We start from the raw sequence: 27,705 nt of genomic DNA, 5'->3' as shown, positions 1-27,705 counted from the left end.
TCATCCTACCACTGACCTTTGCAGAACTTTTTGTGATGAACGGGGTTGTATCGCTTTTCCAGAGTTACCTCACATCACCGATTTACCAACCTCAAATCGACACAATTGAAGATCTGTACACCGCCTCAGTTCCGATTTTGGTAGACGAAACCTACTGGAGAGATGCTGTGATTGAATTGTTAGAGGACATATCGAAGCACGATGGATGGAGCATCAGAGTTCACGGGATAAACAAGGAAAAACAAAAGAAAGAAGTCCAAACATTCAACAATTCAATTGCATTTCTTGTGCAAGACGTTGACGTATATGCATATGAAGAATTACAGAAACGGTTGGCCTTGAAGTCGTATCATTTGATGATAGATACATTTTTCGTTAGATATCTGATATCGGATCGTGTCAACTCGAAATATCCCTTTACTGAGCATGTAAACGAAATAACTCACCGGTTGAATGGTGCAGGATTGATCGATAAGTGGATGAAACAGAGAAATGAGAAAGTCATTGAAGAAATGTGGAAGAAAAATTTTAAAATTAAAATTACAAACGAATCGGTTGCATTGGACCAATACTCTCTCTAGCAACCAAACTCTCAGTTGTCTCTGTCAAATTCACACCTCATGTCTTTGTATTCTACAAACACTATTTTACATTTTGACTGACTACGCTGTAATTTACATGTAAATTCCCAAGGCTACTTGATTCTTTCACCACATTAATAAAAGTAGTTTGTTTGCTAGAGAGAGTATTGATTGGACGAATTTGTTACTATACTGATGCTGAATGTTGTTTGGTGTGGTTGGATTGTAAGCGGAATTGTTTTCATTTGCGAAATAATTTGGAGTTGAGTAGTGCAAAGTCAAGGATTTCACGTTTTCATGATCACAGTCCACAAGAAAAAGCCAGGCGCGTGCGGAATTGAGATTGAGTCCCTGCACAAAAAATTACTAATAAACCAAAAGTTGGTTTCGATTTTGTCATAAATGCATCTTTTCAAGAAAGAAACAAACATTACAATAAATGAAAGCAATCTACTCTATTCCTTCAAAATGTTTCCAGGAAGCATGCTGAATTGCCTCTTTGAATAGCAAGCGAAATCTTCTGAAGCAAATAATCATTTCACCGTGCTTCACGTGAAACAGCTGTCATTTTTGATCCTCTTTTAAATAATTTTTTTGTTTCTACACAACCGAGGGCAATATGTTGCAGAATTTATTGATGTACGAACTTCGTACTACGAAGGAGCTAAAGTACCTTGGAGTACCTCCATGAATTTTTGTGCAAATAGTCTCTTTCTAATACTTCGATTATGTGTGTCGAGCTCAACCTCACGTGTACCCCTGGAAAGGGAAAAGCAATGGCTTTGTTCGTTTCGATTTTCACATTTTTAAGCGTTTTATTTGTAGGCATTTCAAATCAGAGGTACGTAGCCTAATAGCTTGGCACTGTGGGTGAGTTTTATTGTTGCATTGAGTCCGTTGCCAAATCGCAACGTAAAAAATCCAGGCAATAAAGCCCCCTTTCGAATTTAAATATTTCAAACCCGGAGAATAATGGTGGAAGGCTATAGTGTGTAACCACTGAGCCATCATGTATTATTAGTATCTTTAATGGGTGCGTTACCGCCAGAAGAACTACTTCTGTATTATCCTCCACTGCCGGTCAAAGTAGTAAAAGACGCTATTGGCCTTACATACACTCTTTGTAGCCTACATCATACAAATCGAATGTATCAAATATTAAAACTAAAATGTTTGTCTTCCGAAACGTATAATATTGTCAAGCACTACACACCATACAAATTTCAATTAACTCCACTATCACATCAAAATGTCGTTGCATTTTGAAAGGGGGTGACATAATTTAGTTTTATACAACATGAATATTTGATGCTGCTATTTGCCGTGAAACGTAATTCTAAAAATAGATTCACCGTGACCCGAACTTCAACAAGAACTGACTTTGACACTGACCAAACTCACCTTCAAATGTGTATCGTTAAATAACAGCTTGTTTACGAACATAAATGGATGTTCTAATGAAATTTCCAACCAATTTTCAATAACATCCATTCACTCTCTTGTTGCAGCTAAATAACCCGATTACGTTGCATAAAGCGTTTTAACTGTTCGGTATAGAATTTAACATTTTCCGTTGTATAATGTATCGGGTACGAACATTTTCCATCTTTCTGTATTCCCTTTTAACCATTTTCCACTCTGAGATGAATTCGAGGGCGTACAGACGGATTGTGCGTATAAAAACAAGTGGTTCTCATTTTGGCATCAAGTGTAGATATATTTTCAGTCTCGAACAGCAAAGTCACAACGACTACAAACTTTCGTTCAGCTCTGTATTGTAGTGTAAATTTCTCATTCCGTACTTTATTATTCAAATTTGTTCAGTCCAATCAAGTTTATCAATTCGATAAATTATCGAAAATTGATTAATTCGACAGTCAGCAAGGGAAATTGAGATTAATTTTCGTCTCTACGAAAATCTTTGTCTTAAATTGAAGAGGACCAAATCGGTAAAGAATATTGGTGAAGTCAGCAAATTCGACTAATAAATAAAAGAAATTTCTTAAATTAGCTGAAATGACGAATGCGAAAAAGCTTCGCACCGAATTGAGTCTTGATGTGTTAACACCGACATCAATACCACTCGATGTGAAAATAATGGAATTCAAAGAGGATCCCGAAAAAATGGATGAAATGATAAGATTCGTCGATGAGATTGTGGAAAATGCTCAAAAGCAGGCGGAGTTACGGGTGATAGATAATAAGGTGAATTTTTAATTACAAAAAATTTCGCTAATTAAGATCATGGATTGATTTAAGTAAATCGACAATTTCTTTTTGTTTCGAAGGCGCTGCTGAGAAAAAACGGAAAGGGTAAGAAAATATTGTTTATTGTGTATGGTTCGTGTGCATGTTTATCCATTTAAATACGATATTCTCACAGATGTGGGTATCGTACTAAGTTTACGTGTGTTGAATATAAAAGCGTATTATATCATCCCAACAATGTGCTAACCCTTCAATTGGGAAAACTCTTTTCATCCGTGACAAGAATCCGAAAATTTGTAGAAAAGATTTGTTTTAGGATGACTAAAATAGATTTTCATCTATATTTCGGAAAGTTTCACTATATTTAAATAAAATGTCTTCATGGAGTTGTGTGTAGGAGATGTTATATATGTACGTACACATACACTGACAGAAAAATAAACAGCGGTCACAGGTAATGTACGTCTCCAGGTAATGTAATTTCGTTACATTATCTGTGACAGGTAATGTAGAGAAAATTAGCTGTGACAGGTAATGTTTAAGATTATCTGTGACTGGTAATGTTCGTTTTTCTTAAAAACAAAAATTGCATTTTTTTTTTTTCATATCACGTTCATGCTAATTTATTTATTTTATTTCTCGCTGATGTGTGTGTTAGTTGAATCTGAAATGGATTCTGATTTTTTTTTATTTAAAAATGTGCACCTATGGGGAATTGAACCTGCGGCCTCTGGGTTATGAAACTTATGATTTGTCGAGTGATTTGTCACTGCGCTAACCAGTTTAACGTAAAGTGTAGCAAATTGTTAATATGAAGTTACTGGTCACATTACCATTCACCGATAATTTATCTTATAACTTTTCTCAAAATTAGCAAATAATCATTAGAACGCGATATGTCATTCTTCCTCGTCTTTAGTTATTGTATTTTATAAATCTGAATATGAATGACAGCCAGAAGAATATTAAATGGTTTCATTGGGACACTTGTTTATCCATCTTAATTCCTATTATTTATTCATCTCACCTATCTCTTGCAAAACAAAATTGTGAAATTTGGACGGTCCGCAATTACAAACATTTACTTTTATGGAAATTTGATTTCTTCGTCATAAAAAAATCAGTGAAATCGTAGCTATCTTTAATCTAAGTCAATTTGATATTTAATTTGGTTAAAAAAAAAAAAAGTGGCGCACACCGGTTTCGATCCGGGGACCCTCGGACCATGAGCCTGGCGCGTTGTCACTGAACCATTCATCCCATGCTATTTCGTTGCTTATGGCGAATATAAGCTGAAATATTATCAGTGTCAGCCAACATTAAATTACCTGCGACAAATAATGTACATTACCTGCAACAGCTAACATTTGCCGGACACATTATCTGTCACAGGTAATGCTTAACAGATAGCCTACTTACAGGAAGCTTTGGGACACGTTACCAGTCACAGATAACAGCTAACTTTTCTTAACATTACCAACAGTAGGTAATCTTATTGAAAAGATTATCTGTCACAGGTAATGTGAAAAAATATTTTTTGTCAGTGTATACAGCACTAGTTGTGGCGATCACTTAATATTTTCCCTGCAGGAACGCCACCCTGTGAGAGTTTAGGGTCGATTTAAAATCGTTATTAATAGACACACTTTGCCATAAGCTACCAATGTCGTCGGATGATTCGAATATTTATCGTAAATGTAATAAATTTATTCAAAATCAACAAATTTAATTGGAAATTAAACGCAACAACAATAATATACAATAATTGGCCGACTATAAATTGCTGGTGTACTTAGTAATTTTTAGTAGTCTTGGTACAGGGTGTGCCTGAAACATTTTAATTTAATTTTTTTTTCAACGAATTCGGCTTTGGGTCAAATTAATAAACTATTGTTCGAACAGAAGAATGGCGCGACGGGCGCTTTTGACCAAAACACTTTATTTTCAAGCTTTAGTAGCATCTGGGTAAAATGTATGAAAATTGGGTAAGAAACATACATCAAAAATTGTAAAACCGCACGTGGGCTCTCCCTAATGTTCGAACAAAACAAATTTTATCTGTCTAGAACGATAATCTCGAGCTTATCCCTCTAGGGAGTTTTCGTTTATATCGATATATCTGTTCTCGACAGATAAAATATGATATGCACCTATTGCCAGACTGTTATTTTGACGTGTAGGCATTATGACCCACGCCTTCGGCTAGGGCAATAATGTCCTACACGTCAAAATACCAATCTTGGCAACAGGTGCATAATATATATAATTTGACCCAAAGCCACATCTGTTGAAAAATCCCACGTTTACAAATATTTCAATTAATTTCATTTCAGGAACATCCTGGGTAATTTTACATTCTTTAAAACAGGCCCGACTGTCGTACTATTGATATATAGCATTTTCGCGAGTCTATTCCATTAACTCTCTAGTCATTAGCTTTCACGAAAAGTGAAAAACAAATACACTCAAAGAAAAGTGAATTTCGTCTTGGGAACTTAATATTACTCACGTTACTCCATAGTCAATTTCTGCTTACGTGAAGGAAGGCTACGAACGATGTGTTCAGTTCTTCTACAAATATCAAATAGTCCAATAAAGATGCGAGTCCCACTAAAATGACCGTTTCACTCGCAATTACACAAAAAGTACTTATGCAACTCAGCATCATAATGTTCGAAAACTGCGAGCTGTAGATGCCTCTGGTCGCATAATAGTTATTTACGCAACAAGAATCGTATGGAGGTATATTATCGCACTAGATGTCGGATTCCCAATCCGAGGCGAAGGTTGGCAAGACATCGTAGGCGAAACCCCTTTCAAATCCTTTATCGCCCTAGTTCATACGACATTGCACACAGGAGGTATAATTTACAAATTACATCACTGAATTGCATAAAACATTGTTTGAATATCGGTGCAAAGTGCTTTCTTTGATACGCACATCGTCTCTTGGTTTCGTCTCATTTCAGTTTTCAACCTCAAAAAACTTCGTATGTAACTCGTGATGAAAGTGGAATTTTTTGGTACATGTCGTAAGTCTAGTACCGAAAAAGTCAACTTTTCATCACTCGTGACAAAATAAACTATTTTACACTCGGTTGAATAATCAACTATTTTGCCTTAACTGATCCAATTATTTACTTACTTTAAAGATCGAGGCACACATAACGTGGCCAGACTACATAAAAATAAAAACCACACAAATCTTTAGTCTGCGGATTTCAGTGTGTGAGCTATTTTTACAGTACTCCGACACGACAGGTGCATGTCTATTATGTCAATCTTTTGTTAAATCAATACCCTTGATTGTATCATAAATAAGTATTTGATCGAAATTTGTAAGAGACAAAATTGTCACAGTTATGATTTAAGTAAAAATGTTGCTTTATTCACGCACAGAAACAACAGTTGCTATATGATTGGTGCAAGAATGTATGTAAACTGTGATTTCATTATTATTATACTTCCTTAATGCACACCGAATGCGGTTAGAATGGGACTGAAAGCTTCTATCAGGGAAACATAAATTTATCCGGTTGCAATTCGTAACCACATTTTGCTGAATAAAACGTTTTGTCGCATGGATCTTTGTATTGTTTTTCTGTTAAAATTATTAGTTTTTCGAATCATGGAGCGTGGTGTAAAATATGTTGTTAGAACCAATTCACTTACGAACGTCTTTGCACAGCGTTACGGTTTCAATAGCTAATTGCTTTACATCGGGCGGTAGCATTGATTCCAATTGCTTTATTGTCTTCTCCAAACTTATCTCATTTTTTCGGGTGATCTGAATTGTTCAGTTTGTAAAGAAGTTTTCTTTTAGTTTAAAACATGAATCCCGAATGGGATACCGAAAATATTGTGTGGAAGATTCGGCAGACTTACAGTTCCGGCCATCTGAGCAATGCACAGAGTATAACACTGGAAATGAGAACGAAAATTACAAGAAATTCCTTTCGATAATAGTATTACAGTTCGTACTTTTAGCTCTCTATCTTCCAAAAAAATGCCCTTTCGAAGTCCTGCCAAAGTCTCTGAAACATATACTATCGTTCATCGGATGTGCTTGTTGCAATGACGTTACTATAATTCGATTCTTACCCGGTGGAAGTGAAAATTTCGGTGAGCAAGTATCTCTCATCATATCCATGGATTTTATCAGTTGTTTCATTGTCATCTGTACATTCGGTGACAGTGTAGGGAAAAGAATACAAAACGAAATCAAAATACCTTAACTCAAAAGCACTGAGATTCAAAGCAATTTTACCGCACAAAAAACGTCGCCAATAACACTAAGGCATATTACAAAACCAAATGAGTGTAGGTCCAGTTTTAGGTTCATGCTTCCACTTCAACTTTACATTGATCGTCAGACGTCGGTAAGATATCGCCTCTGTCTATCAACTGTTGAATTTACGAAAATCAAAATACTTTTTTTTTCGCTACGACTCAGACTTAAATAGACAATAGCTGGGAGGGAACAATTCTCCAAAAAGTGCCTGGTCATTCGAGTAACACCTTACTCAACGGCAACATCAGTAATTAAAGAAGCACGATCGAATCGATGTGCAGCAAACACACTCGAAACGACGGCAATCTGTACAAATACACACAGCGATTTTACGTTTGGATTGTAGAGTGGAACGTTAATTTCGTTTTTTTTCACAGCTTAGGTGCGTTGGTTTCGAATTCAAGCATGCACGCGCTTTAGTCATAAGCCAACTAGTTTTTCTTTTAAGGTTTTACGGGCTTCAAAAGGGATCCGAATCTTTCGTGATGTTCAATATAACAATAGAATCAAAGAGCTTCTTTCGAATAACATCCCACTTATCATTAAGACGCATAATCTTAGGTCGTGTTTTGTGTGGTTGCTTCTAAAATTGTTTGCTCATTTCCGTCATCACTTTTTTCATGTTTTCTTAAGCTAATCAGTTCCGCCGTTTTGACTTTATTCAATCAGTTCAGTTCCATATAACATTGTTGTGGTTGATAAAACTATTTACGATGCAGTTTTATCATCATGCAACGATTAAAGGAAATTTGTAATTAGAATTAATTACACGGAGTTCTGTAATTTGCACTAAGATGTGTATATGGATGACTGAGCACAATCCATTCATTAAAAACGTTTTTCCGCCGTTTGTGTTAAAATGTAAGTCTTTTTTGCGCACGATGAACGATAATTGACCTCTTCGATGAATGGAATACCACAAAGATCCGTTGAACCTTTGACATATTCGCTCAGTTTCCTGCTTTTTCTATCATGCGGTCTGGCTAAATTTTTTTGCCTCGCATTCGATCGATTTCGAAAATCAACGTAAAAAGTGTGTTTCAATTCTGACTAATGCCTGAATTTTCGATATCGGATTCCTGAACCTGAAACGATTCGACCCGAATCTGATCTGAACCAGAAAATTTTCGAGTTAGATCAGGTTGGGCTCCTGATCAGGTCTAGGTCTAAAACGAAATTGAAAATTCAGGCTTAGCTCAGATGCTGGTAGAACTTCAAATCCTAATTCAAATTCAGGTCAAAATCACGTTTCCAGCATTAGTCCTAAATCTGTGGTTCGTGACTTGTGTGCGAGGGGTGTCTATAGTCCAGGGCCTACTTTTTGGAAACTAATTTCTTGAATTTCTCGAAATTTCTCGAATTTTCTCGAATTTCTTAAAATTTCTCGAATTCGAGAAATTCGAGAAACTTCAAGAAACTCGAGAAATTAGTTTCTTGAAATTTCTTGAATTTCTCGAAGTTTCTCGAATTTCTTGAATTTTTTGGAATTTCTTGAAATTTCTCTAATTCGAGAAAATCAAGAAACTTTGAGAAATTCAAGAAATATTTCTCGAAGTTTCTTGAATTTCTCAAAGTTTCTTGATTTTCTCGATTTTCTCTAAAAGTTTCTAAAAAGTAGGCCCTGCTATAGTCTATATGTCTATGTAATGGAAAGTATAATCTATTGTTGGAAACAAGTTTCAACTATTGACTTTAAGCTGTATCTCACAAAGTATGGTGTGTACTTCGGACTTTCGTCATTGCGATAAGACTCAATTTTTATGACGTATAGTTTTTAGACAGTGTAATTGGTAATTGTATCTGTTTTACCTCGACTTCCGCACTAGTTGTAGTAATCTATTGTACTATAGGCAAACGTGCGCTAATTTAAGGCACTTACTGAGGAACATGCACCATTTTATACGGCTTTGGGAACGGTTATGTTAGTATGAATAGGGCGACCACACGTCAGTAAACATGTTTCGATGTAGCTAGTAAAGTCTACGATGCCTTTGATGTCTTTGAGCATAGCACTGCTTCTAGCATGAACATAAACTATTCGAAGGCTGATGAGTAAATAATGACTCGTTTTCGTTGTATGAGTTAAAGCATACAATACGAACAAACCTAAGCGGTAGCTATCACCGAGGGGCAAACCACTCGATTTGCAACTCATTTGCAACTCTTTTCGTATTTAACTTGTTTTCATCCAAAAAATGTAAAGAAAATCAACAACATTTGTCAAAAACAAAAAAAAAATGGAAAAACATTAAACGTTCCTAATAGAGAAATTGTAAAATGCCGACATCGATGTTCCTAAGGAGCGACAAAAATATTCAATGGAACCGATAAGGGTAAAATTTACAACCATTAACGGTAAATTATCGGCAAATCCCATTGTTTTCAACGATGTGGAATGCAAAATCAATGGGCGGGCATTCAAATTCAATTTTTCTCATCTTGATTGTTCTATTTTTGTCAAAAACGGGAATATATTCAAGGCACTTCAAGCATGAGCAATACTCTCAATAGAGCACTTAAAGTCGACAGTGTATCATATAAATTTTGGCACTGTAAAAAAATTTGGCAGGCTGACAGCTGTCACTCGAAACACTTTTTCTTGAAGTGCGTTGATTTGATCAAAGATTTTTGCAGTGGTGAAAGAGAATGTACAAAATAGTGTGCCCTCATCGAGCTCACTTAAATGAAATAGTTTATTCCTAGTAAACTGGACTTTTACATACAAATTTTGACATATCAATACTTGTTGAATAACTTTCTATTTTCTCTCTTTTATCGCTCTTTTAACACTTTAATAAAGTTCAGTGAAAAGTGTTCACTCTTTTCAAACTCATTTTGAGCGTGCAACTCTTTGCAACTCATTTGCAACTCTTTTGAGTGATTTGCCCCTCGGCTATCACTAAAGCCTCCAAATTTGACACTTGTCAATTCAGTGTTAATGCTATGAGCAGGGCTGTGCTGTGCAAACGAAAATAGGAAGCTGATGGTTTCAGAGCGGACTAAGTTAGTAGTAGCGACAAAATAGTTATCGACATAGGACTATTGAAAAGACCGCATTGAACTTAAATTAGGGTTTTAAAACCTCTCGCAAAAATGAAGCCTTCATCTTTTAGTTAAACATTTCCCACCTTTTTACGAGTTTTGTATACGTTTTGTGGGAAAATATGTGAAAATCTAGAAAAAATGTGGGTGATACGAAATATCAAATTATTTCCCGAGTGTAGTATGACGTTTTCCTTTACGACGGAGGGAAAGACTTTTCTCAATGGACTGAAAGTCCATTTCCCCTCCCTACTATAGGAAAAAGTATTTTTTGGAAAAATTCGTGAAAACTTTGGAAAGTGTTTTTCCAAAAAAATGGCCTGCTTTTTGGCTAGAGCAAAACTGAGGTTTTTAGCTACGACACCAAAAACTAATTTCCTTTCTATATTTCCAGGTCACACATTACTGTATGGCATCAAGCGCGGACGAATCATAACACGAGCTCGTAGTGCAGTTGTGCGTATTTTCGAAGCCATTTGCAATTGTACCAATTCTAGCCCGCAAATAACTCGACAACTTCCGTCCGATCAGCCCACATCGACCAATTAGTTTAGAATGAACTTAATAAAATGATCTTGAACGGGTCCCATCTTGGACATACAATCGACATTTAAATGTTTTTATCACTTGCACTCGGTGAATTTATATGGATGTAAGCTTATGACACACACAATATACAATGTAATGATTAAAAAAAAAATCCTTTTTTGTCTATTAGACAATGTCTAAGTAGAATTTTAAACGTTTACTAATGGCTATACACCTTTATAATTGTGAGAACAACCAATCCAATTTTTAGAAGTCAATAAATTTTTTTGGCGTACTAAATTCGAATTTTACTTAACAAAGAATAGTTAAGATTGAAATTAGAGTGAGCGGTCGGATCTAATCTTCTCATCTCAGACTTGAAACTTGTCAAAAATTAAAGAAATGTCTCTAGGCCGATATTTTCGCGTCTGGAATTGTTAAAGAGAGAAAGCTTTCCGATAATCGAAATTGTGAGATCAACATTTTTTGTGGAAATCAATCGAATTGAAATTCACATTTTGTAACAGTTACCATATTCTCATACGTTCCTAACCGATACATCCGATTATTACCCTTCCAACGAACTCCAAGAGACACAAGAACAGATTTTAAATAATACTAATTATTATCTATAGTTCGTCTAAGGTCTACATACATAGGAGTACAAAATTCTCATAAAAATTCATGTTTTTATATCGGTACGGTATTGGTCTCGACTATGAAAATTGGAGTTTCGTCGATTTTATTTTCTCTCAGTATAATTGCAAAAAAATTGCGAAAGCTCTCTTCTCTCACATATCTACATACCATTGCGCCCCCTACGTTACAATTTTGTTGTGATTGACAGCTCACAAAACAAAACGATTTTTTTTTTTCAAGTAACAAATTGAAATTTCATTGTTTTTTCTCGAAAATTGAACAAATCGAAAGATTCTTTACACGAATATTCGATCTTTAACTTGCTAGAAACAAATATTGAAAAGGTCAGTGCAGCAATCCCATTTAGTTTGAAACTCCAAAATAGTGTCTTTTTTAGTTTGAACCGAATTCGCTTTGAGGTTATCGCAAAATGGACGGCGACATCGACATGGTGGATGATAATGTGGGAGCCCTATTCCGCTTCGTTGCTCACTACCAACAAAAGGATTTTGTTGGCCAAAAGCCTATAAGCCCAGACATCGAAGAAGAGGTTGCTGGGGATTCATGCTGTCAAATATTGGATGAAATCTGGGCTAAAGCACAATCATTCGTTAAGAGAGAAGTCCTTGTCAATGGTGACAGCTTTTCATTCGCTGAAAGTGAGAATCCCGTCCGAGCCGATATCGGAAATTTCGTTATACTGCAAGATAAGAGCGCAAGAAAAAACTTCACCATAAGCCAACTGAACACTGGTGTACTACGAAAATTACGCGATAAGCACGTGAATGTGATGATTCACATTTACGGCAAAGCCATCGCATCGAAAACAATTCATCAAAAGGTGTCAGCATCAATTTTGGAACCCACAGTTCGCGACAGAGCCGGTGCTCATAGCACAACCACCCTAGTGGAACTAGCACAAAAGCTCAAAGACAACCATGGTGCCTATCTTTCAGGACACATGTCGTCCTGGTGTATGTGGGCCAATTCTATTCACTCGTCGCCGATTCACCAACAAGAATCTCTCATGAAAGATTTACCGCCAGCACACTTAATATACATTTGTTCCGGTCAGTGCCGACTTCTGAAACTGAGGTAATGCGGTCTGCGAAGAGTGGACTGCAATTTGCGAACAATCTGAACGATCTGTACGCCGAGAATATCAAAATATTCCGCCAAGAGTTCACAAAATTGAAAGATGCAACATTACGGGCATTCGATATGTTTGAGGCTCGACTCAATGCCACGGAAGAAATGTTGTCCGCTCACAGTCGATTGGTTAGCTCGATGGACGGCGCATTAAATGTGGAGGTCAACGCTGTTAGCGTACATGAGGAGCAACAAATACCAGATCTAGAGGACTGTGACCACTGAATTTTATTTTTACATTTTCAATTATAAAACGGGCCATTTCAGCCTACAATGAATTCATATTAACAAAAGGCTGAAATTAACAAAAGGCTGAAATTAACAAAAGGCTGAAGCCAAAGATTTCATTTTGGGTGAAGAATCATTCGAATAAAATTGAATTTAAAAAACTCAGACCAACGTCTTTGCTCAAACAACGTGAGTGAAATGAGGTGCTGCTTGATACGTTTCCACTTTATACGAAACTCAAAGCAGCACATGAAGTATCGACATCATTATTTGAAACCAAGGTCCTTTACAGACTGCTGATAGGCAACGGCAGGATCAAATTTTCCGCTCATAACGTATCCACATTTTTTGAACAATTTCGTGCATGAAAAGTCTCGCATTCGCGTGAATTCGTCGTTGACCAAAATTTCCATGTCGATTTTCTTGCCAGCAGACCTTCGCTTCAGATGTTTCTTTACTATTCCAAAAACGTATTCAATGGGATTGAAGAATGGGCAATACGCGGGTAGGAATATAGGTATGATTCCAAGTGATCGAATGAAACGTATAATGCTCGGATGGCAATGGATTTTGGCACCATCCAATATCCATACCGAGTTTCGTCCAGGGTATTTCTCGCAGCTTCCTGACAGCGCAAAGTCTTTACAGTAAGCAAAAAACTTTAACCGATTGAAAGTGCCCTAGGTTGTATAAGTCTCCAAAATCCCATTTTGTCCAACGAATGCCAGCATCGACATGCGTGGTTTTCTGACGAATTCTCCGCGGTAGAGAAGCCGCTCACCGATAATTCCATATCCCTTTGTGCGCAACAATCCCTGGTTATCGATTGAGACCTCGTTTAAAAAGACCAGATTACTGTAATCCCAATCAATAGCACAGAGCTCGGCCATGAATTTCAAAATCTCCGAGTCCTTGATCTGTATCGCTCTTTTTTCCAGAGTTTTCCACGACATGTTGTTTTCATGAAGAATATGGCATATATGAGACGTTGATATTGACAAGTTGAAACGGATTTGGAACTGCTGCCTTGCTTCATCGAGGTACAGGATTGGATTTTCGTGATACAGTCGTAGAATCCACTGTTTCTTGTCTGCATCAAACTTTGACGGCATGCGTGTTCCCACCGATCGAGTCACTGAACCAGAGTTTTCGTATTTTACAATCCAATTGGTGATCGTCGAATTGCTTTTGCTGTACATTCTTGAGACTTGAGCTCTGTTGTGCCCCAAAAAGTAATACGCATACAGCGCATACCATTTCACGTCTTCTGATGCATGTTTTTTATTCACATTGAGCAAGATTTGGGACATTATTGTGTTTATTTTTCCACTTCTGTTAATAACGGAAATCACTAACATTGAGGCTAAATTTCAATGTTTTTGACGTTTTTTGACAGCCGACGTAATTGAGAGAGCTAAATAAAATGGACCAATCATGTGTTCTCCTCAATAAAATTGAGAGAGGCTGAGATAATTCGAAAAATAGTATTTTAGACCGTACACACAATATATGTCACGTAACGCAGAATTTCCATACCAACACCCTATCTAGCAAACAAACTTCGTTTTGACGCTGTCAATCACGACAGAGTAAAGTTAACCAGGCAGTAGCGCTGATTTGACTAGGGACCTGAATTATCTAGTAGCCCTATATTTTTTGCGAATACAAATTTTCAATTTTTCAAAAATTTCGCCTTCGGCTCATGCAATAACTCCCCAAGTGTCTAAATAAACATGTGGACAGAGGTGAATAATCTACTATTATCACATACGATGTTCGGCTGTCATAATTACTTAACTAGAAACATAATTCAAAAATTGCACTTCAGTTCTATGTTGTTGTCTCGTTTTCGCTTATGTGATAAAGTAGAGTATGTATTTCTATGCAATATCACAATAGCAAGAGTTCATCAATTAATTATGTTATCGATGTCCAGAACAGTAGTACATAGAGTGAATTCCGAATTAGTTCTATGCACGTAGGTACGCGCTTGAATTAACCACACTTCCTTAAAGCCCACCACCCTAAAAAATTTTACTTTAATTTCTTTAATTCGATTATTCTATTAAATAAGTGTTTGTCCCTTCGCTCAATAACACTTCTCTATGGCTCTTCATCAGAGAATTTGAATTACTATGGATTTCCAAGAATACACCATTGATTGTTTCTTAATCTGTAATTCTGCATGGCAATCAGAGGTGGTCTGGACTGGGCATACAGGGTGTACGGTTCTTATGTTTGATCCGACAATAAGTATTGTGACGAGATTTTTGCGAAGGTAAGCGTGATCTATTGCTGACAACAATCATAGACTTCCTGATTCGGTTCAGTGCGGTTGAATCGTCTTTTTAAAATGACAAAACTTAGAATTTGATAGGCAATAGCTTCATGGCCGAATGACCGAAATTAGTCATTTATGGAACGTATAGAAACTGTCCAAAGTAACAGGCTGGCCGATCTCAGGTCTTTTTATATACTGAAGACATACATTGATAGTAGTCTTAAGGTCTTAACATCATTATGACCACCCTGTGTAAATTAATTGCCGCTTCATTCCAAAAATTTCCATTATCATTATCTAAAAGTGGTATTGAAGGTCACCCAGCAAAATTGTGGTCTTGTTTACTAATTTACCAAAACAAGAGGTACGTATAAATAACTAATTATTTAGCTAATCAGACACAGTCTCACCGTAGCTCGTAAGACGTTAAAACCACCTAAGCCAAGTGAAAATGTGGCCGAAATTATTGTTGTCAAAGTATTTTATATTGTTGTCATTGGGTGCCTTGACCCAATTCGCCGTCGCTGAAGACCTCAAATGCTTCAGTTTCGCTCAGAGGCCGGGCCCACAGGAAGTAATAAAATCAAGTAAAGGCATTCTACCGGGCACAACAGTCATGACTACGTTAGCACGGCACCACGTAATTCCATTCAATTTTTTGCGGGACTTTTTCAACTACGCTGCAACCGTCAAAGTTGATTTGACCTTAAGAAGTGATATGGATCAGCAAATCAGACATTTGGTGGACTCCTACGTCGATGCACCGAATATAATTACCAGTGCGATGCGCAGTAAAATTAGAGCACCGACGGAGCATGAAACTATAATCAGAGCGATTCAAGTATTTTATTCTTGGTTGCCGGGCAATATTTTTTACGGACCAACACCGGACATAAGATCCGATGATCCGAAAGAAGAATTTGAAATTGATTGCCGTCCCATAATTGGCGACGCGAATTTCAAAAGACTAAAGGATTTATACACTCGAATGGTTAATTTCATGGAAGACGCGAGCCATCACAACATATACACGTTCAATTTGATTACAGAAGATCTGTTGTCCTTATTTACTCATCGAACGCCGTTCGCATACAATCAAAAACAATGGGAAGTAGATCCAACGCAAGCACGCAAATACCGAATTCGTCAAACAGCACCACCTCCACCTAGTCCGAGGAAGAGGCCTGCATCAACAAGTACAGATTGCTTCTCTACACATCTGATTGATGTTGTTACGCCACCTTTTAAGAAATTGAAACAATGATGTATCAACCAACGACGACTAAATATTGAGTCATAATAAACGTAACTTTCAACGAGTCGCACTTTTAGCGCCTTAATAAATGAATTTAATTTGTTAGAGAGGGTGTTGTCCATAAAAAAAGAGGCCACATGACCGTTAAAAAATGTGTTCTTGTGCCTGTTATTGGAGTGCATTGCCTTTTCGGTTACTATTTTTCGGGATCTTTGTTCCAGAGAAATAAAACCGTTCGTGTACTATCTGGTTCTTATTCAATCGCAAAGCTAACAGTGTCGGTTAATGTAAATGACTTGGTGCAACATCGGGTTAGAGTGTTTTGTAGTAAATGGTGGTTGTTAAGATTGTAAGGCGGCATCAGTGGATCCCCATTGCAATGTCTCCGCTACCGTGAAGACTATCTGTTAGGGTTCCCATTCGTCCTCTTTTTAGAGGACATGTCCTCTTTTTTCGGCTCGTTATTCTTTTTTACAAATATTCTAAGAACATCACTTTTTTGATGAAAACGTCCTCTTTGTCCTCTTTTTCTCATGCCTTCTTCTTCTTTAAGTAAATTTGATGCAGCTCATACCTAAAAAACGAAACATTTTCGCTGCGCGGCGTTAACTAATAATGTTCTCTGAAAGTTACTTATTAATACAACGAACTCTTCATCTCGAAAAAAAAAAATTCCAGGAATTACCAGGAAAGAAACCAGGATTCCAGCATAAGCTAATAGTGACACCTACACCAAAATCAGTCATATTTGACCTCTTCGACACTCAACTGTTGTCTGTTAACAGGAAAAAATCATTCAAGAACAAAAGACACGAAGTAGCTGAGTTACAACCTCGAAATTTTAGATTCGTTAGTAAATTTCGTCGTAGAGCGATCTCGCTACAAAAAATCTAACAAAAAAGGGTACGCGTTACGACCGATGCGTCTCATGTTTGGTATCGTTACAAAGCTTAAGCTTAGGGCTAAGCAACTGTACATATTTTGATTACGTTGGAAGTGTTCCAGCAGTTCTCAAAGTTCGCCGACGGAAGCAAAAAAAAAAGATGGCCAAAATTTGCCATAAGAGACAACATCTAAAAAATCAGTTACTAGTGGTGGACAGGGCTTGTCACCCTCTGTCCATATCAACAATCTAAAACTTTCACGGTTGCTTCCTTTCGAAGATATCGCCCATTGAAAATCGTGATTTTTCGACTACTTGGGGCTACAGCTGCCCAACCAGATGTTCCAATGTGATTTTTTTTAATGAAAAGTCTTAGAATTAGTCCCGCTACCGATCCCAATATAAGTCAGAATTAACCGCTACTCTGCCTGCCGTGGACGATACAGCTGCTGGTTCTCACAAACGGCCCAGCCGTTTGGTCTGATTTTTTCCTGTGTGATGTTCTTGTCCATCACTGATTAATATCGCATTCCCTTGAAATGGGCGAAATCCTGACATTTTGCCAAACCTTAAATGTCAGCCCTTCCAAGTGAATGCGTTATGAAAAAAAAATATTGGTGGTCGGCGTTCCCTATTTAATTTCGTTTCAAACCAACCGTGTAGTCTTTGTTAGCAGACATATTGTTTGAAATATGCAACGGGAAACCACTGATATGGGCTCTCGACTAAGTCTATTCATATACATCGTCGCCCCCTATTAACATTTCAGCGATTGCATTTTCTTCCCCAAGACCCGAAAACACACGATCGATTTACCTATGCTGAGATCCACAAATTGCTGTCTTCTATTGTTTGTGATGAACTGAAAAAAACGCATCGCGGATTTTCGCCCTCCCATTTGCAGAGAAGGAATGTGTTACCCCGATATAGATGTGCAAATTTAACATTTTTCCAACACCCATTGAAAATCCAGCCTTTTATTGCAACAGCAATTTTATTTACCAAAAATTAATATATTGTGGATCACCCCAACTGTTGATAGAAAAGAATGTTGTTGTTTACTTTGTTGAGCTTAAGACATTCTGAAAATGAAGGAATTGGAAATCAATTAGCGATGTGTTTCGTCGAACGGATTGAGTGAAGACTCAAAAATGTCTGGTCATATTAAAATTCATTCAGTTTCAACTTATGGTCAATTTGTTAACGTTTCGTGTTTCTTCACGTTTCCCACTCTAAGGAGAGCGAAAAATATGAACAAAGAACTCGGGATCACTTGACAAAATAATTCAACGAAAATTAGGCTTATTGCGACAGCTGAGTACATGAGAGCGTTTTTACATTCATTTTTTCGCAGTACACTGCTAGTCTATTGTTGCTGCTTTACGGCGAAGATATTCGAATTTTCGTAGTCTGTTCAAGGCAGAGAAGTGATAAGTTGGTATGCCTGTGGCGAGATAGAAGGAATCTGAAGTTAAAAATTGTGGACGGTATGGGATCTTTCTATCTCGCCACAGGTGTCACGTTGAAGTTAATTGCGGCTTGTCAACTTTCGGCACCCTGGACTTTACTTAAATCGTCGAGGAATGCCTCCAAATAAATTTCTAAAATAGAGGTGTGCGCCGATCTTAAAATAATCGGCGGCGGTGCGCCGACTGGTAAGGGATCGGCGGTGGCGCGCCGAGAGAAATTTATAGTCGGCGGCGGTGCGCCGATCGGCGCGCCGATAAATTTACAAAAAATCTAAATTTTCGAAAATAATGCAAAAACATTTGAAAAAGCGTGCGCAATCCTTTTTACGAACACTGAATTCTTACTATCTTGCGATCTGAAGTATCAACAACTTATACAAGGGGAATCAACCGAGACATATCTCACCTTTTATATTTTGAATGTACAATCACTGACCTTTTATTTTAAAAACATCTGACTTAATGAATCCACGAATGATTAGTGAGTTTGCGTAAATGACATATAAGCGAGAAGGCTGCAAAGCGCAACCAGTAAAAAACGATCTTTTCAAAAACAAGTATTTACAATAAATAAAAATCATCAACTCTGTTACGCCCCAAAGTCCCCAAAATGCAACTAGCGTTTCTCCGTTGAATTGCAATAGAAATCTTTTGTATTTGGTAATCCATGGAGCGTTGTTCGCCAGAAGCTTTTCTCATTAATAGGGCAGACTAGGTGTGAAGTAGGCTATATATTGAAAAATTGGTTTTAAAATTAATGTAGACCATTTAATGAAAATCTGTTCCAGCAATTAGATGAGCAATATGTTTATCTATCTCTAAAAAATGAAAAACGATTTACAATAAGCAACAGTTGGAAGAAAACCGATTTCCAAAAAAATATTGCATAGCCTAACTTTAAGCGACGTTCATATTTTGGAAATCGGTTTTCTTCCAACTGTTGCTTATTGTAAATCGTTTTTCGTTTTTTAGAGATAGATAAACATATTGCTCATCTAATTGCTGGAACAGATTTTCATTAAATGGTCTACATTAATTTTAAAACCAATTTTTCAATTACAGCCTACTTCACACCTAGTCTGCCCTCTTAATGAACAAAATTTCTTAATTAATGTACTTGTTTCGGGACCCATGCAACCTAGTGATTCAAAAGCAATAGGTGTAAATAATTTTTTTTCTTTTAAACGTATGTAATGATTATGCTTGAATCTTTCAGCATTATCTGCAATTGATCCAGATTTTTTGGATGATTGATTTATCTAATTTATCTAATGGTTACATCGCACAAAATCCCAACGTCCGGTCTTTTACCGTCATCTCTAGAAATGCCCGGAGGTTGTAACAGATTGAGCATGAGAAAAGATTTTATTAACTTCATCATGTCCTGGAATCCATCGTCCGCTTTTTTGCAAGATAAACCGTGTAAGCCATCCTTCATAACCTATAAGCTATAAGTCAACTTACAAGTTGGAAATTTTAAGTCACATCATCATACTAGATGTTCTGCAGGTTTGTTATTTCCAACTTATAATTTATATGTCATTTACGCAAACTCACTAGTATTATCTTTCGATTTATGCAATAACCGTTCCCGTTGTCTTTAGTCCATCTTCTATGTAGGAGTGAGTTCGTAGTAGAAGGTTTTCGCAAATAAGAGATTTAGATAAACTTAAATTTATAAGTAATAAGTGTATTAGCTGAGCAGCGTAAAGAAACCTGACTTATAAATTAAGAGAGATAAACATTTGCTCAAACCTTGTACTCAAGCACACACTTTTGTATAGATATTTCAATTTAACTTTATATTACCGCCTATTAAAATGGTTGAAAGCAGTAAACGTACAAAATTTCGGCGCGACGAAAATACAATCGGCGGCGGCGGCGGCGTGAGCTATTATTTTTCGGCGGCGGCGCGCCGAAAATTTAGCAAAAAATCGGCGGCGCGCCGGCGTAAAATCGGCGGTGCACACCTCTATTCTAAAAATCCAAAACTGAATTCTAGATTTTTAGAAATTTATTTGGAGGCATTCCTCGACGATTTAAGTAAAGTCCAGGGTGCCGAAAGTTGACAAGCCGCAATTAACTTCAACGTGACCTACTTATCATTTCTCTGGTTCAAGGTTCTCTCTTCAAATCGATCTAAAAGTTTTTATTACTCTCCTTCAACGCTCAATTGTTTCTACTAATAGGGTTGAGTGTGCGGTGAGAGAGCAAGTTTTAAACCGAATGGAAAATTTGGTAAGCCAACCCAACAATTGTAAAGGTGTGTTGGTCTACCTTACAGATATCAATAGAAACACAATAACAAAGGCACTTGCTGTATTGTAAATAGAGACTGTGAAAAGGTATTGAATCAAATTATTCGGACTGTGGTTTTTCTAAAAAAAATCCACTAGAGAAGGACAGTCGTAACGTCGGAAGTTATATAATCAAATCAATAAAATTGTTTCATCGCAATCGATTTATCACGAAGCTCAGCAGTTAAGCTGGCGGTGGAAAAGTCCACTTTTTTCCGGCGCGCAAAGTCATGAAAATTTCCCGCAATAAAAAAATGTTGTGGTCGCCTTGGGTAAACCCAAATGTATCGCGAGCCACCATTTAAAAGTTACTGTATTAGGCGATCAAAGAGTAACAGGCTCATAATCGATCAAATCATTATACAAATTTCCCAGGCTGACCCAGACATTTTCAACGTTGAAATAAAACTGCAATACTTACGCTTCGATCAGCGTGGCTCGAAGTTTACTCGAAACGGCAGTGGGATGAGCATCATTCAATCGAAACACACTCTCAACCACTGAAATCTCTGTCGATGTTGAATTCATGCCACAGAATGCACACCAATCGTTAACCACTAATCCGGCACCAATAACTTCACTTCCACGGTTTATTGTTCCCGCCTGGCGATTGAAATGAAATTTATTATTTATGTCGACAGCCACTTGCGTTCAGTCTGCGGATACACTTACGACTAAAGGTACTTGCAGCAGAGAAGACAATTCATCCTGATCTTGCATCGACGTTTTCGGATGGACCAAACCACCCTGATTGCTGAGCACTGTGTATGTTCCAACGAGAACGTTCTGGTTAACAGTTTGTCGAAATACTTCTACATTCAGCGTATCTACAATGACTTCCTCTGTTTCCTAAAATGTCAACGGGAAGGAGGGTGGTAATTTCGAATTTTTTACTTTTTTCGGTCAATTGTCCTCACCTTATCGAGATCTGGATGTACTAAAGCTACATAATCGTTGCACGCAATAACGTTTCCCAATGCCGACAGTCTTTCCTCAACGCGTTGCACCTTTACTTCATCCGGCAAACTATTTCGCAAATGTTGCAATTCAACGTCAGTGGTGGAACTGGGTACCAGTAACCCATTTTTGTTTCCCACTGTCATTCGGCCAATTATACGACATCCAGCTATACTGGCATGGATAACCGGTATTGTTTCAGCCAATTCAGCCTCATAGACACTAGAAATTGTATGACCCAGTGGTACGTTTAGTATACTCAAAACGAAAACATGTGTTTCGAGGCGACCGTTCATAACCTAACTTTGCATTACCTGTAAAATGTTTCGGCTCCACCAATTGCCACCAGACAATAACTGTTTGTCAATTTACTGAATGCACCAATATCGTCATTGTTCTCGAATTGTACCCGTAATGCCATTTTCGTTTCCGATTTAAATCAATGCACAAAACTTAATTTCAATTAAATGACAGCGGCAGAATTTACGCAGAGGCGAGATGATTTTTTGACAGATTGTTGGCAGCCACACATTACACTCACACTCATATGATCGTAAACAGTGTTGACAAAAAAAGCTCTGAGACAGTGTTTAAGGAGAGCGAAAACCAGTTAAAATTTAATTGGTCTCGGGGTCAGCTGTCAAATATTCATCAATGAAAAAAGAAATTGAGAGTTGAGCCCAGTTTAAATTTGTAGGTGATTTCTCTCATTTTGACGTGTGACCCCGAGACCAGTTTAAACAAAGTGGTCAAAAATCGCTCTCCTTAAACACTGTATAGAGTGTTATGATCAGAGCGAGAAAACCGAAGACCATTTATTTATAACTTGCCTTGGGGTACTTGTCAAAGTATTTGCTTCTCTTTCAACATGTTATGATGTGAGTGAGAAGACCGAAGACCAGTTTATTATAGACTGTTATGATCAGAGCGAGAGATCCGAAGACTAGTTAATTTAACTTGCCTTGGGGTACTTGTCAAAATATTGCTTTCTCTTTCAACGTGTTACGTTGAGAGCGAGAGGACCAAAGACCAGTTTATTATAAGTTGCCTTGGGGTACTTGTCAAAATATTTCTATCTCTTTCATCATAACACTCTATAAGTTGCCTTGGGGTACTTGTCAAAATATTTCTTTCTCTTTCATCATAACACTCTATAGCAACCAATTAGTTACTAGATGTGCCATAGGTTTCTTCCATCGTACGGTAAAAACGAATTTTGACAGACCGATAACCAATGAAACTATAGTTTTGTTCCAAGTAACTGTAAACACGAAATTTGACTGGCTGAACGGACACGATTTCATCCACAGAGCTCGGTTTTCATACAAATATTGAAAAGATTAAATAACCTCCATACAAACTGCACACACACTCTACGTAGAGTGTGTGTACAGTTTGTATGGAGGTTATTTAGATGAGGTTATGTCTCTATGGATGAAATTTGACAATTCGTATGGCCTTGGAATAGACCTATAAACCACGATGGTCTGTTCATACAAACCGGAGGACCGGGCGATTTCATATAAACAAACTCAGTTTTCATGGGAAAGTTTGACATTCGACCATACCTTGTGTTGTCATTCATTGCCGAAAACATTCAATAACCCTACCGCTTTTGCAATTTGTCAAAAATATTTTTTTGGTTATGGCCCTATGGATGACGCTTTGACAGCTCAAATAACCTTACCTTGGATAAGCACTTAGGATTAGAACGACTTCAGAAACGTGACGCTTCAAACGTTTTGAGAGCCTCTAAAGATGGGTTACCAGTTCCAACTGAAATAGTATATTACTATACAAGGAAATGAATTTGATATTTCGTATATGACAGAAAGTCCATTTTCCCTACCTAGTAAAGGAAAATAAATTTCTTCGTACAAAACGACTATTTTTAAAACTTTGACAGAATCCAAGCCAAGTATATCCGAGAATCAGAATTTTCTGGAACTGTTCACTCCGCGAAATAGCTTTGGATATTAGACTTAGGTCCTATAAGTTAGTCAGAAAAAAGCAGGAGCCCTACCCTAACTACTACGATGAAGGATTGATAACTGACTTGCCAGTAGTCACTTCAAAAGCACTTATATCTACCCTCTCAATTTATAGTAGAGACTCTGTTCCTTGGGTCAATGCTAAGCCAATGGAATTCTATACATATATAGAGGCAGTAACCCAGATCTAAAAGCCCTTCTTTGCTACTCCCAAACTACTTCTATCACTCACAATTCTTATACATAGTAAGAAGTCGTTAAGTCGCTTTTCATCTAAAGATGGCAGATCCTCCTTGGGGAGTTCCTAATACCCGAAAGTGTTAAATCTGAGGCCGGTGAAGAGAGGACAGTCCCTAAGAATACACATCAGTCACATATGAAAGACAACAAGGAGATGATCTATAGTAGGAGCTGGAAGATGTGTAAAATGTTCTTTCAGAAAAACCGGAAAAACCTCTGATTATTTGTCTAACTCTAGTATGTACATTTTGTAACATTCAAGTCATTTCTCTGTACTGAGCAGTACTAGAGAACTATACGAAATGTCAATAAGAAATTCATTTTTTTACAATAATTTTCTCTTGAAATCGAGAGCTGATTGAAATCCTTTATTTACTAAATTTTTAATTAGATTGTTTCGTGGTCGCATTCTTCAATGCGACAACATGTTCAAAACACAACATTGAATCGGTCAAAAGGGAAAATTAATCGTTTCCTGTTTGAAAGTGATTCGTCCGTCACAAATTAATTAAATTTTAATTGATTATGGAAGTAAATAAAGACGAAGCGGAACGTTGCATACAAATAGCAATTGACGCATTGAAAAGTGGTCATGTTGAGCGGAGTGAGAAATTTTTACGCAAAGCCGAAAATTTATATCCCACACAACGGGCGAAGGGTATGTTAATACTAGACCGTTTGCAGGCAAAAAAAAAATTATTTCCGAACTTTCAGATTTACTAAGCCAACTGCATAACACCAAAAATTCAACGACGGATTCTAATGCCAGAAATCGTAGGCCCAATGTGAAAACAACAAAAGACGTACCGTCCGAACCATCTGACTATACGCAAGCCCAGGTTGATATGGTCAGTCGCATAAAACGCTGCAAAGACTACTACGAAGTGTTGAACGTTACCAAAGAGTCCACCGATTCAGAAATCAAAAAGTCGTACAAGAAGCTCGCGCTTCAACTGCATCCGGACAAAAATCATGCTCCCGGTGCGGTCGAGGCATTCAAATCGGTTGGCAATGCTGTGGCTGTATTGACCGATGCAGAGAAGCGAAAATCGTACGATTTATATGGCTCTGAAGGTCGAACGAATCGAAGTCAGACCTACTACCATCATCAGAATCATGAATACGAACACGCCTATGACAGGGGCGGTAGTTTTGAATCAGATTTCACGGCAGAAGAAGTGTTTAACATGTTTTTCGGTGGTGGTTTTCCACAACAGCGGATGCATACACAGAATCGTCGCTATCAGCAACATCATAGGGAGTCGGTGGTAGGAATACTACATTGATATTTTCAGCAACTGAGAGTTCTTATTGACTCTTCATTTTTCCAGCAACAGCCAAGTCTTGCGTTCGGATTGATTTTGGTGTTGATCGTAGTGTCCATGCTATCGTCCTTCTTCACATCGGATCCCGTTTACAGTCTCTCCCAGTCATCGTACGATCTAATTTTTGCTTTACTTCATTCATTTCACAATTAACTGAAAACTTTCCTGTCCTTCACAGACGCTATCCGATACGTCGCAATACAATCCACTTAAACATTCCATATTTCGTCAAGGATAAATTCGAAAACGAATACCAGGGTTCGTTGGCTCGGCTGGAAAATTCGGTGGAAGAGGAATATATAGCGACCATGAAGCAAGCATGTTATCGTGAACGCAGCTATCGTAAGTATTATAAATTCCGTCGATTCAAAGCACAAGGCTGTAGGAGGTCATGAGGATGACACACCACTTTCCATACAAACAATTCACCACGTCATTCAAATTCGTTTTTTGGAGTGTGGAAAGAGGTGTATTCCCGTGTATCTAATGAAAGGGCGGTCTGTGTGACCTCCCCAAGTTCACAGCCTTGTTCAAAGCGTACACTCACTAAACCATTGGTTTGTGCCGATTCAGCAACAGCTGAACATACCCAGCTGGTCGACAAAGACAATACCTTTGTATACCTTTGCACATAACACGTATGACTGTGTAAAGTTCAGCTGTTGCTGATTCGGCACAAGTTTCTGGTTTAGTGAGTGTAGCGAAAGAGGTAAACGAAAACCATTTATTTTCTCAGGTGAGGTAATGATGGCGAAGGCTAGAAGTTTCGGCAGTAAGTCGCATTTGGAGCAGGCACAAAGTATGAAAATGCCATCGTGTGAAAATTTGGCTAGAATCGGTTTGACGAAATACATGCCGTATTAGCCAGTCCGATTGGTCGCCGTCTCTTAGCGTATATTGTTGTTGTTGTTAATGTAATTTTTCGTTTTGTTTTGTTTTTTAATTATTTCTTACTAATGCGAGTCCGTTTATTGTTTACTCTTTCTGTGTACACACGATACTTATTATTAGACCCAATTGAAGTATTATTCTCTTCATAAAATATTTCACTGACAATTTTCAAATCGGAATTATGTGCTGACTGCTTGTTGCAATGGATACAGCGGTCGGATATTATTGCTATCAATAAAACATAGACTCGAAAAACAGATAAAAATAATCTTTTTGTTGTTACTATCGTGGCATTTAGATGATGTGGAAATCATTGATGACCTCCTCCCTTCATAATATGGACTGATGCATAGCATATCTACTGCAGAAAAATGAAATTTCATTCCCCATAGGTTGGCAATGATTGTTCTTCTGTTACATCGAGACAAATCTAATGACATCATCACCCTATTCGACGAACTATCAATGAAATTTCACTTTTGTTATAATTCGCTAATTGGACATGTTCCGTTTCTAGACTATTACATGACGTGGAACGGTCTCTTAATGGGGTCATGCAAATAGGCTTCGGTCTGACCTCTCTTTCCCCAGGACAGCGGCACTATTCGAATGACCTCTTAAGTCTAAAAATTATGAGATCCCGTAAACTCAGCCGGAGTTCTTCTGAAAACTTAAATTTTGTCAGTTAATCTTGCTGGCCGAGGTCAGTGAGAGTAAATGTTGGTTAAATAAGCCTATGATAAAACACTGGGCAAATGTGAGTGGATGTCGATAAGCACTAAACAAATTCATATATTTAGTTGTCAGGGCAAGACGAAGAATGAGATAACGAACACAAATTTCTTCGGAAAATGTATCCAAATTCGGAATCGAAATAGAGTTTTTGCACGTAATTCTATTTCAAATCAAAATCATCAACCCTCGAGTGCATAAGAAGCTTCGCTCAAACATTGAAGCTTTCTATTGTTAAAAGAACGAACAAATTGTGATGTTATTGCCCTCGAAAAGAACAGTCTAAGACACCTTTATGAGTTCTATCAACGCACTTCAAGCATGAGTGGTACTCTAAATAGAGCACTCTGAAACTGGACAGTGTATCAAACAAATTTTGACACTGTAAAAAATGTTCATACAAAATAGTCCTCTATTTGGCAGCTGTCATTAGAAGCACTTTTGCTTCAAGTGCGTTGGTTCCAGTTCTTAACGTGTACATGGAAAATAAACACTGGACTGTCTAAATTTGGATGCCACCTGCCTTTGTAGGTGATTAACCTGTTCTTTCAGAATCTAGTAATCGCCCATCCAAACTGAACAATTTTTAACAAAGAGAAACAACGACAATGATCGAATTCAAGTTATCAAATAATACTTACGTTCAGTGGCCACACTACACAGACCAAAAATAAATAAAAAGAAAAGGTTATAAAAGAAACCGAACGAAACCAAAGAT

General features: G+C 37.5%; 5 protein-coding genes across 6 annotated transcripts; 3 read left to right on the top strand and 2 right to left on the bottom strand.

Moving 5' to 3' along the window:
• The first annotated feature begins 1,703 nt into the window (after positions 1-1,703).
• Positions 1,704-10,937, top strand: LOC119084483. Of its 2 annotated transcripts, XM_037194472.1 has the most exons (4): positions 1,704-2,530; positions 2,593-2,786; positions 2,870-2,894; positions 10,517-10,937. In XM_037194472.1, exons 2-4 carry the CDS (start codon positions 2,598-2,600, stop codon positions 10,669-10,671), a joined length of 369 nt encoding a protein of 122 aa, XP_037050367.1. In that variant the 5' UTR covers positions 1,704-2,530; positions 2,593-2,597; the 3' UTR covers positions 10,672-10,937. The 2 variants fall into 2 exon arrangements, with proteins under 2 accessions (XP_037050367.1, XP_037050366.1); XM_037194471.1 differs by having other exon boundaries at positions 1,707-2,786.
• On the bottom strand, positions 6,192-7,230 carry LOC119084482 (general odorant-binding protein lush-like). Its single transcript, XM_037194470.1, has 6 exons — positions 7,057-7,230; positions 6,891-6,966; positions 6,771-6,823; positions 6,675-6,710; positions 6,462-6,576; positions 6,192-6,390 (listed from the first exon to the last, which is right to left on the bottom strand). Exons 1-6 carry the CDS (start codon positions 7,129-7,131, stop codon positions 6,302-6,304), a joined length of 444 nt encoding a protein of 147 aa, XP_037050365.1. The 5' UTR covers positions 7,132-7,230; the 3' UTR covers positions 6,192-6,301.
• Positions 10,938-15,329: 4,392 nt separating the features above from the next.
• On the top strand, positions 15,330-16,292 carry LOC119084473. Its single transcript, XM_037194458.1, has one exon. It carries the CDS (start codon positions 15,399-15,401, stop codon positions 16,209-16,211), a length of 813 nt encoding a protein of 270 aa, XP_037050353.1. The 5' UTR covers positions 15,330-15,398; the 3' UTR covers positions 16,212-16,292.
• Positions 16,293-18,065: 1,773 nt separating this feature from the next.
• On the bottom strand, positions 18,066-22,338 carry LOC119084472 (eukaryotic translation initiation factor 6). The gene is made up of 5 exons (XM_037194457.1): positions 22,123-22,338; positions 21,769-22,030; positions 21,524-21,700; positions 21,273-21,454; positions 18,066-18,167 (listed from the first exon to the last, which is right to left on the bottom strand). The coding sequence occupies exons 1-5, from the start codon at positions 22,227-22,229 to the stop codon at positions 18,158-18,160; spliced, it is 738 nt and encodes a 245-aa protein (XP_037050352.1). The 5' UTR covers positions 22,230-22,338; the 3' UTR covers positions 18,066-18,157.
• Positions 22,339-24,316: 1,978 nt separating this feature from the next.
• LOC119084470 (dnaJ homolog subfamily B member 12-like) lies at positions 24,317-26,520 on the top strand. Its single transcript, XM_037194455.1, has 5 exons — positions 24,317-24,697; positions 24,754-25,307; positions 25,371-25,474; positions 25,543-25,706; positions 26,101-26,520. Exons 1-5 carry the CDS (start codon positions 24,565-24,567, stop codon positions 26,226-26,228), a joined length of 1,083 nt encoding a protein of 360 aa, XP_037050350.1. The 5' UTR covers positions 24,317-24,564; the 3' UTR covers positions 26,229-26,520.
• Positions 26,521-27,705: the final 1,185 nt, after the last annotated feature.

The sequence above is a fragment of the Bradysia coprophila genome, unplaced genomic scaffold (assembly GCF_014529535.1).
Source record: "Bradysia coprophila strain Holo2 unplaced genomic scaffold, BU_Bcop_v1 contig_732, whole genome shotgun sequence".
NCBI classification, from domain to species: Eukaryota; Metazoa; Arthropoda; class Insecta; order Diptera; family Sciaridae; genus Bradysia; species Bradysia coprophila.
The sequence above is the reverse complement of the archived record's forward strand: the minus strand, read 5'-3'. Positions and strand labels throughout refer to the sequence as shown.

Excerpts from the sequence above, each read along its gene's own strand:
- LOC119084483 (XM_037194472.1), top strand. The coding sequence starts at position 2,598 with ATGACGAATGCGAAAAAGCTTCGCACCGAATTGAGTCTTGATGTGTTA. Across the intron at positions 2,787-2,869 it reads TACGGGTGATAGATAATAAG|GCGCTGCTGAGAAAAAACGG; the intron begins GTGAATTTTTAA and ends TTTGTTTCGAAG. Across the intron at positions 2,895-10,516 it reads GCTGAGAAAAAACGGAAAGG|GTCACACATTACTGTATGGC; the intron begins GTAAGAAAATAT and ends CTATATTTCCAG.
- LOC119084473 (XM_037194458.1), top strand. The coding sequence starts at position 15,399 with ATGTGGCCGAAATTATTGTTGTCAAAGTATTTTATATTGTTGTCATTG.
- LOC119084470 (XM_037194455.1), top strand. The coding sequence starts at position 24,565 with ATGGAAGTAAATAAAGACGAAGCGGAACGTTGCATACAAATAGCAATT. Across the intron at positions 24,698-24,753 it reads TCCCACACAACGGGCGAAGG|ATTTACTAAGCCAACTGCAT; the intron begins GTATGTTAATAC and ends CCGAACTTTCAG. Across the intron at positions 25,707-26,100 it reads TTATCGTGAACGCAGCTATC|GTGAGGTAATGATGGCGAAG; the intron begins GTAAGTATTATA and ends TTATTTTCTCAG.
- LOC119084482 (XM_037194470.1), bottom strand. The coding sequence starts at position 7,131 with ATGAACCTAAAACTGGACCTACACTCATTTGGTTTTGTAATATGCCTT. Across the intron at positions 6,824-6,890 it reads GAAATTTTCACTTCCACCGG|AGACTTTGGCAGGACTTCGA; the intron begins GTAAGAATCGAA and ends TATATGTTTCAG. Across the intron at positions 6,577-6,674 it reads TTGCTCAGATGGCCGGAACT|ATCACCCGAAAAAATGAGAT; the intron begins GTAAGTCTGCCG and ends TGAACAATTCAG.
- LOC119084472 (XM_037194457.1), bottom strand. The coding sequence starts at position 22,229 with ATGGCATTACGGGTACAATTCGAGAACAATGACGATATTGGTGCATTC. Across the intron at positions 22,031-22,122 it reads GGAGCCGAAACATTTTACAG|TGTCTATGAGGCTGAATTGG; the intron begins GTAATGCAAAGT and ends TACAATTTCTAG. Across the intron at positions 21,455-21,523 it reads TGCTGCAAGTACCTTTAGTC|GCGGGAACAATAAACCGTGG; the intron begins GTAAGTGTATCC and ends TTCAATCGCCAG.